General features: G+C 48.8%; 1 protein-coding gene and 1 non-coding gene across 5 annotated transcripts in view; one reads left to right on the forward strand and one right to left on the reverse strand.

Annotated features, from left to right (window-relative positions):
• Positions 1-1,424: 1,424 nt before the first annotated feature.
• LOC114909509 (plexin-B2-like) lies at positions 1,425-4,708 on the forward strand. 4 transcript variants are annotated; one of them, XM_029249420.1, is made up of 6 exons: positions 1,425-1,512; positions 1,784-1,838; positions 2,589-3,700; positions 3,922-4,110; positions 4,229-4,354; positions 4,432-4,708. In XM_029249420.1, exons 3-6 carry the CDS (start codon positions 2,591-2,593, stop codon positions 4,534-4,536), a joined length of 1,530 nt encoding a protein of 509 aa, XP_029105253.1. In that variant the 5' UTR covers positions 1,425-1,512; positions 1,784-1,838; positions 2,589-2,590; the 3' UTR covers positions 4,537-4,708. The 4 variants fall into 4 exon arrangements, with proteins under 4 accessions (XP_029105253.1, XP_029105251.1, XP_029105252.1 ...); XM_029249418.1 differs by having other exon boundaries at positions 1,425-1,554; positions 4,432-4,706; XM_029249419.1 differs by lacking the exon at positions 1,784-1,838 and having other exon boundaries at positions 4,432-4,706.
• A 4,369-nt stretch (positions 4,709-9,077) lies between these two features.
• Positions 9,078-9,108, reverse strand: part of trnap-agg (transfer RNA proline (anticodon AGG)) — a 72-nt gene continuing 41 nt past the window's right edge. The window contains exon 1 of the tRNA in view: positions 9,078-9,108. This exon is cut by the window's right edge and continues 41 nt beyond it. This is a non-coding gene — a tRNA (tRNA-Pro).

Consider the following 9,108-nt stretch of genomic DNA (forward strand, 5'->3'; position numbering starts at 1 on the left):
ACAGGACATTTTGCCAGAGACTGCAAGGGCCCCCGCCGCTGCAACATTTGCAGCAGCGAAGACCACCTGGCCGTCTCTGTCCGCAGTACAGACCCTCGTATGCGAATGCCTTGTCTAGAAGCGTGGTTTCTGTGGAGCAGTGTCTTCAGGCATTATCACTGGTGGAGAACAAAACTGAAGTGATGGAGACGGCGATGGAAATGGCGGCGGGGGCTGGAGAAGCCCTTAGCGAAGCCAGCGATGTCCGGGGTGCAAGCCCTGCCCCTACCTTGGCGGAGATTCAGCAGCGGAAAAAAGAAGAAGAAAAAGAAAAAGTCTGGAAGGGAGGCTGCGGCACCAGAGGGGCCCCCTTTGGAAGAAGGCCGAGAGTGTTCCTCCTCCCCATTAACTCTTAATGTCAGGGGGGTTAAAAAAAACAAAGTAAAAAGAACTGCTTTGTTTAACCAGTTTGAGTCTTATGCCTTCAACCTGTGTTTTTTGCAGGAAGTCCATCGCCGGGACCAGAGGGACGTGACTCTCGTCTTTCAAGAATGGAGGAAGGGTGAGTCCTACTGGAGCGTAGGTGGTGTCCACTCTAAAGACATGGGAATACTTTTTGGGGACCGTGCCTTTGAGAAGGTAAGACCTTTCATTGTTCATGCCGGCTGAGTATTGGGAGTGGACGTCACGTGGAGAAGTTTGCACTTGCGTGGTCTGCGCTCTGGTGGAAGTCAAGTCCCGCGTCGCTCTGTTTGACGAGTTGGTCCCTCATTGTGTGACCGATAGACATCTAATAACAGGAGGAGACTTCAACATTTTTCTTGAGGGCAAGGACGATGCTAATATCAAACATTTTAAAAACTTTATTAGCAGTTTTAACCTCACTGATAGTTTTAGGAAATGCAACCCCACCAATCCGGGTATTGCCTTGCTCAACAGCCGCGGTGCCCGTAGTCATTTACAGTACATTTTAGCATCGCCCTCTGTTACTTTTAAGAAGGGTCTCTTAACTGCCCAGTGGCCCATGAACCATATGATGGTCGAGGCCATGATTTCCATCTTGGCCCCGACCCATGGCTGGGGCTACTGGAAGGTGAATATTGAAGTTCTCCGAGAAAAGGAGTTTAGAGGCCTTTTAATCAGAATTTTTCACACCTTGGTGAATAAGGTGTGTGGGCTGATAACACTACATAGAGCTAAGTGGAAGTCGCTTTTGGAGAAAAGTGTCTGCTACATAAATAAATGAAAGAACCTTTAATAGGAGAATCACTTTGTTTGATATGGTGATGTTTACATTTCAAGCACCAAAATATACACATATGCAACGTGCACCACAGAGCATGTCAGCAGAGAACCCGTCCAATGTGGGTCTGTTCCCCCAGCAGAGGGAGCTGTAGCTGCGCACCACCTGTCGGATTAACGTTGCACTCCGACAGGTCGCGCTGCCTCTTTTACGCACGTGAACGCTGCAGATCCGCTAGAGTTTGTGAAGCGCACACAGCCGCTGCGTTCACATTCCTCAAATCCCAGCGCGTGAGTCCGGCGTCGGGCCGCTGCAGTGTGTGCTAGACTGTGGTACGTTATTTAAAAAGGAAAAAAAAAGACGTTTGCACTGAAAAACGTGTGTTCCTTTACTTAAATTAATTTGTGGAAATTCCAGCAGTGCAGGATTAGACTAGCGGCTCTCTTCTTAAAACTGCTTCAATCAATCTTATGTGTTACTTCTAACCACTATTCCTCCTGCTGCGAAGCGGTGTAGCTGTTTGGGTCCGAATTCTACAGTGGGCTTCTCTGTACTTTTCAGACTCAGAGCAGCAGAGCAGTGCCCCGTGGCGTGGAGGGTTATCCAATAAGCAACAGTAGGTTCCCCTCAGGGAAACAGTAGCTAATTGCTGATAGTAATATATATATACAGTATGTATGTATGTATATTTTACATCTTTTCGGTGTCTGCTTGCTGCACTTATTCTGATACTACGTGTACTCATATACAGTGATCCCCGTTACCTGCGGTTTCAGTTGCCCCGCGGCCCGAAAATATGAAATCTCGTGCCGTCCCGCCCGGGACGTGAATCATCCCTTTGTCCAGCGTATGCACGCTGTATAATAATCCGCTACCCGCCCGTTCGTCACTTAGTGGCGTCGCGGTTACCAGATGATCGACTGTTGCGGTATTGCAGTGCTTGTGTTCAAGTAACATAAGCTAAACTTAATTAAAAAAAAAAAAAATCTATACTTATTACTTATGAGGACCTGGGCGTTGCTCCTTAGTTTTCCTTTCTGCTGGTGGAGAGAGTGGGACTCGGAATTACTGCTCTTACCAGAAAACCTGTGGCAAAACTGTAGAAATTATAGGCATTAACTGTACATTTAATAGATTGGAGTACAAAATTGCTGCCTGCTTTAACAAATTTGTGTGAAGCAAATCATTGCCAGATGTTCAGTGAGCAGGTATATTGATGACAGATGTATTGTGAAAACGAAAGACCGGATCCTGCTATTTCGTGAAAGTGTGGAGAGCTGACAGTGAAGCATGTGTTCATGTCTGCATGTTTGTCTCACTGTATAGAGAGATGACTAACAGTCTCGCACTTAATGTCCTCTTTCAGAAATGGCGTGGTGGACTCTGGCAGTTCTGCTGCTGTCTCTCTCTATAGTCTGCTGTGCGGAATCCATCCAGGAGTTCACATCCAGCACCCTCATCAATAACGTGGTGCAGGACCCCCTCACAGGCCGCATCTATGTGGGAGCCATCAATGCCATCTACCAATTGGACTCCTTGCTCAAGCAGGAGAAGAAAGTAGAGACTGGTCCCAAGAGGGACAGCCGCCACTGCACACCCCCCATCCAGTCCTGCCACGATGCCAAGATGACAGACAACACCAACAAGCTGTTGCTAGTGCACCCGTCTAACGGCTCGCTCATTGTGTGTGGAAGCCTCTTCAAGGGCATCTGCTCCCTGCGGAAACTCAGCAGCATTGACCACCTGATCTACTATAACGACAGCAAGGGTGAAAAGGCTTATGTGGTCAGCAGTGAGGAGACGGTGTCTGTAGTAGGAGTGATGTCAACCTTCACCAAAGAGAATGATACATTTGATGTGTTTGTCGTGGGGAAAGGCTACGGAAGCCAGGGCAACATGGAGCTTATCAGCACCCGCATCCTGCAGGACTTTGGCAATTGGGATGTGTTTGAGGACATTGTTGAGGCTCCTGCTGTTCAGGTCACCCCATTTGTCAAGAAGTACAGGCACAATTTTCGCTACTCATTCAAGGAAAGTGGCTTCATCTACTTCCTCTTCACCCGCACAAGAGGGGGGCTACATAACAAAAACTTTACCTTCATCTCCCGCCTTTGTGAGGATGATCACCATTACTATTCCTACATGGAACTGCAGCTCAGCTGTGGCCCCAACAACATGTACAACAAGGCACAGGCCGCCTTTGTCTCCTCCCCTGGGGAGGAACTGGCCCGAAACCTGAGCGCATCCGGTCAGTACGGCCAAGTGCGGTCGCAGGACAAGATTCTGTTCGTAGTGTCCAGCACCGATGAAGACAAGCCCCATTCGGGGCTCTGCATGTACCCCCTGAGATATATCAACCAACGAATTATGGAAATCATCAGTGCCTGCTATACAAAAAATGGGAAAATTGGAAACAAAGTAGCTGTTGATTCTCCGTACACAACCTCAGCAAATCTATTATGTTCAGTATCAGTCCGTGTAAGTAGCGCTCCGTTTCAAACATGACATTAGCAATGTTTTCAGTAGTGTCTTGAGATTCTGTAAAGTCGGAACAGTGAAATGGGATAGCTCACCTTAAGGTTTATTGTCTTTATTAGAATTTTCTAAAAGTGAAAACCTGAGTATCCCCTCTTGCACACTTGACAAAGTGATTGTATGAGGAAGCTGACGTTAAAGACTTCTCTCTCTGTGCCCATCAGCAAGACACGCTGACAAAGTACAAATGTAGTGCCGATTTCCTGCCTTCACCGCTGGCCAGCACACCAGGCTTTGCGCTGGCTGCCCAAGCTGTCCACACCACCAAAGACCTGCTCATGGCTGTCGCCGTTGCTGTGGAGGCTGAGCGCACGGTGGCCTTTCTGGGAACCAGCAATGGGAACGTGTACCACGTGAGTACAGCAGCAGAGGGTGTACGGTATCTGAGAGCAGTCCCAGGTACCAGTGTGGTCAAACTCATTTTCATAGGAAAGAAAATGGTGTGAAACTAGAACACAGGTAAACTTCCAGGTACACCTGTCCAGCACACCAGAGGTGTACCGAACTGTCCCTGGACCCAGCTCTGGTGAGGCAGTGAACAAACACCTGCTATTCGACAGAAACCACAGGCATCTGTACGTCACCACAGGAAAAAAGGTACCGTCTTGGGAAGTGGACTGTATTTGTACTCTGTGTAAGACGCTTGATGCTGGATATCCTTGGCTCTGTGTCAGATCTCAATGGTACCAGTGGAGGAATGTGATATGATGAAGGACTGCAAGTCTTGCATGGACCTCAAGGATCCCTACTGTGGCTGGTGTGCCTTGGAGGGCAGGTAAGCCCTCAGTTCACACCCAGTTAGCAGTGAGATATTCACTACTTTCTACACAACAGTTTGCTCCTACTGCTTTCTGCATGAATGGCTCCTTTGTCTAAGGCATAATAAATGCAGACAGTCCTATTTAACAACACGCCACATTTCACGTATCCATATTTTAATTGAATAAATGGTTTGATCAAAGTCATTGATGGAAAAAGTATGTGAACTTCTAGGGTAATGATATGCTGAAAAGAGGGTAATTGGAGTCTGCAGTCAATGCATTGGGTGTTCCAGTCGACTGAGGTGTGAGTTTGGCCTGCCCTGCCGTAAAAAAAAAAAATACACACGGTTTTTAGTATCTGCTCTTCACAGCACAGTTCAGTTGAAATACAATAGCCTGATCAAGCCTACATAAGAAAAATACTGAACAAGAGCTGTGTTTGTGGGAGGTTACCATGGAAGAAAGCAGTGCTCTCCAGAAAGACATTACTGCCCATCTCACTTTTGCTGTCAGCCCGGTGTTCACACCTGGAACAACATTATGTGGACAGGTGAAACAAATCTGACCTTTTCTGGTAACTGTATACAGTATTATTTTTAGAGAAAGCCAAACACTGCATACCCACATCAGTAGCCAATCCTGTGATCTAAAAAAAGGGGTTTTCAAACTGGGGTCCGGAAGAGGGAGTTAGGGGGTCTGCGGAAAACTTGACAGAAAAAAATATTACAGTAATATAATTTTTTACATAATCTACGTATAGTTTCGTGATTTATGAGTGATTCCTTGTAACGTGTTTATCCAAAAATGCTTTGCGCTCTTTACATTTTGCACTTTTGCGCACATGGCGCGTGCTAAGAAGCTGTGCACGACTGGCGAAGCCTTATTGTTACCAGCTACTAAAGACATTGTCAGGGAGTTATTGGGAGAGGGAGCAGCACGAAAAGTAGAGTGCGTGCTTGTGTCAGACAATAACGCAGTGAGCAGATGCATAGGTGACATGGCCAACAATATTGCTTTGCAGCTTTTACAACAAGTGCAGGCCAACGAATACTGTGGCGCGCGGCGCTCTGGGTTCGGATGGGGCGAAAAAGGACGCGCAGGCAGCGTTCAGGAAGAACGTTTTACTAGAACACCGGCATACGGGGAAATGATGCTTGCGATCCGAGGACCCCATTTCCTCAAGAACCTGCACCTCATTTTATTTTTTTTTTCTTTTTCTTACGGATCAGAATGGGTCACCAGCCTACCCAAAGGTGTCTGACTCCACATACTGTCCAAAGCGACAGGAACTAATATCTCCATTCATCATTTCCGATAATTAAAATCTTTATTCAATAAATAAATCCTGAAAAACTGCCATGCCAAAAATAAAATTAAATAAAACAATAAGATCAATAAGTCCAACAAATATGAGAGAAAAAAAAAAAACACATGACAGAACCTTTAACACACTAAAAAAAAAAAAAAAAAACCTGCACCTCAAGCCCGCCATCCCAGCCTGCTTTTTTTTTTCAAACTTTATTTAATAAAGTTATCAATAATACACAGAACCAAAACAATACATTAAAATCCACAATCAAACAAATCCAACACCGTTTTCCTACAGTTGGTCAACAAAATCACAAAGCAACCATTACATAAAATACATTGTCAAGACAAAGTCTTTCCCATAACAATCCCCTTTCTGGCTTTAAAGAATATAACTGACCCATGTCTTCCCCACACCAACATACCCAAAAGGACTGTCCCAGCCTGCTTAGCGCCACCAGGTTGGTTCGGTTTGTTTGTTTGTTTATTTCTTCCCCCTCTCTCATTGGCAAACAGAGACACTCCTTTATTATCCCCTCAAGTCCCCCCAAGGGTTGCACTCTTTATTCACATTTTCCCCATAATGCAACTATTTACAATAAATGCATTCCCTGCTGGAGGATGTGGTGGTGCAGTGTGTTTGGCTGGGTCTCGCTCTCCGGTGGGTCTGGGGTTTGAGTCCCGCTTGGGGTGCCTTCCAACTAACTGGAGTCCAGAGTAATGGCTGAATGAAGGTTGTATCTGGAGTTACGATGGGTGAACGGTTACGCCATGGATGGTCTGAAGAGATCTCGGGCAAAGTGGATCTGGAAGAGGTGGGTTTTCAGAGCCTTCTTGAAAACAGACGGAGTTTCTGCAGTCCTGAGTGACAGGGGAGGGTCATGCCACCACAACAGACCCCGAACCGAGAACCTCTGAGCTTTGCCTTTTGTGGGCGGGACCACCGAGCGAGCAGAAGTAGATGAGCGAAGGGGCCCGGCTGGGGTGTGCCGGTTGATCAAGTCCTGTAAATAGCCGGGAGCAGTTCTACTGATGATGCATTTGCACACAGTAACCGGGGTTTTGAATCTGATACGGGCAGCTATAGGAGGCCAGCGCGGAGAGGTGAGTAGAGGAGATAGATGGGAGCGCTTTGGCAAATCAAACACAAGTCGTGCAGCAGCATTCTGCAGAAGCTGCAGAGGTTTGACGGCATTAGCCGGAAGGCCACACAGAAGAGAGTTGCAGTAGTCCAGACAGGAAGCCAGCATGGCCAGCACAAGGAGTTGGGCGGAGTCACTAGTGAGGTAGGGACGGATCCTAGGAATATTTTTGCAGGATGTGTCTGCAGGACTGGCTTGTGGCTTCAACATGTTGAGAGAATGACAGGCTCGCATCAGTCGTAACTCCCAGACTCTTAGCAAAGGAGCGAGGCGAAATGAGTGAGGTGTCCAGTTTGAGCGAGAGGTCGTGACAGGAGGGCAGGGCAGCTGAAGGGTAAAGAATCTCTGTTTTGGAGAGGTTGAGTTGGAGGCAGTGATCATACATCCGTGAAGAGATGTCCTACAGGCAGGCAGCAATGCATACGGAGATGTGTGACACACCAGACGGAAAGGAGAGGAAGAGCTGGGTATCGTCGGCATAGCAGTGGTATTTGAAACCACGGGAGGCTATGACCGGACCCGGGGGGAGGGGGTGTAGACGGAGAAAAGAAGAGGACCCAATACCGAGCCCTGCGGAACACCGGTTGAGAGAGGCAGAGGAGAAGAACGAGCGCTCCGCCAGACCGCTTGATAGGACCTGTCAGAGAGGTAGGACTCAAACCCTGTGAGTGCCGCACCTGTGATCCCAAGCCGGTTAAGAGGGGAGAGTAGAACCCGGTGATTTACGGCGTCGAATGCCGCAGACAGATCGAGGAGGATGAGGACAGAGGAGAGGGCGGCAGCTCTAGCAGCTTGGAGAGCGTTAGATACCGCCGGAAGGGCGGTCTCGGTGGAGTGACCAACTTTGAAACCAGACTGACAACCATCAAGGAGATGGCTCCGGCTGAGTTGATCACAGGCTGCCCGCTCAAGGGTTTTTTTGGACAGGAAGGAGAGGAGAGAGACCGGTCTGTAATTTTGAGCCGGACTGGGGTCCAGGGAGGATTTCTTTAGCAGAGGCGAAATTAGATAGAGCACTTTTGAAGGCAGCCGGGAAACAGCCAGAGGAGAGTGAGGAGATGAAGGAGGAGAGTTGCGGGGAAATGTTCTGAAGGAGTGATGACAGGACCAGATCAAGCGAGCAGGTGGTGGCTTGGCGCAACATCAGGAGGTCAGCGACTTCAGATTCGGAGAGCGGCTTGAAGTTGGAGAGGACAGCTTTGCAGGGAGGTCCAGTGCGAACCGGGCAGGTCGATGGTGAGAATTTACCAGTGATCGCTTCGACTTTGTCTCAGACAAAACAAAGCAAAGTCTTCAGCGGTGAGAGAAGGGGGGGGGGGAGGAGGTGGCGGGGGACACAGATGGGATGAGAAGGTGGCAAAGAGAGTGTGTGGGGTGTTTTTTTGGATGCAGACTGTATTTTGTTTGCGGAGGAAGGAGGTTTTAGCTGAAGAGACAGCAGACTGAAAAGCAGCTAAGAGTGACTGGTAAGCATCCAGGTCCGATGGACTTTTGGACTTACGCCATCTTTGCTCTGCCGCCCGCACTTTGGTCCTGTTAGCACGTGACGCATCAGACAGCCACGGGGTAGCAATGGGGCGTGCCGGTCTAGAAGACACAGGGCAGAGAGAGTCGAGGGTGGAAGACAGGGCAGAGAGGAAAGCGTTAGTGGCATCATCTGTAGATAGAGCTGAGGATTGTGGAGCAGAAGGGAGAGCGGCCAGAGTAACAGAGGCAAAGCAGGAAGGTGAGAGAGATTTTAAGTTGCGGCGAAGGGCGACAACGGGTGCAGGGAAGAGACGAAGAGTTAGCGGTGAGGGACGGTTGAAAGGAAATGAAGAAGTGGTCAGAGACATGCAGCAGTGTCACAGAGAGAACGGGACTGCCACAGGAAAACCCAAGGTCAAGACAGTTGCCCGCTTTGCGAGTAGCAGGGGATTGGGACAGATCAAAGGACCGCAGAGCGACCGCTGAGCCGCAGTCAGCGGCCGACATTGTCACATATGACCCTTCCTCGTGCAGGCGCGAGAAGGCAGTGGCAACGGGAGTCCTCCGTAGGCCTCTTCAGGCGAGACGCAAAAGGGCAGCGGACCCAGGCAGCAACGCGAGCTTCAGCTGACCGCGCGGGCGGGGCTCGTCAGGGAGTTGAACCCCGGACCTC

Source organism: Scleropages formosus, chromosome 25 (genome assembly GCF_900964775.1).
Source record: "Scleropages formosus chromosome 25, fSclFor1.1, whole genome shotgun sequence".
NCBI classification, from domain to species: domain Eukaryota; kingdom Metazoa; phylum Chordata; class Actinopteri; order Osteoglossiformes; family Osteoglossidae; genus Scleropages; species Scleropages formosus.

What these genes read in the sequence shown, in the direction of transcription:
- LOC114909509 (XM_029249420.1), top strand. Translation starts at nt 2,591, where the DNA reads ATGGCGTGGTGGACTCTGGCAGTTCTGCTGCTGTCTCTCTCTATAGTC. An exon ending in TATGTTCAGTATCAGTCCGT is followed by an intron (nt 3,701 to 3,921) that starts GTAAGTAGCGCT and finishes TGTGCCCATCAG; the next exon opens with CAAGACACGCTGACAAAGTA. An exon ending in ACGTCACCACAGGAAAAAAG is followed by an intron (nt 4,355 to 4,431) that starts GTACCGTCTTGG and finishes GCTCTGTGTCAG; the next exon opens with ATCTCAATGGTACCAGTGGA.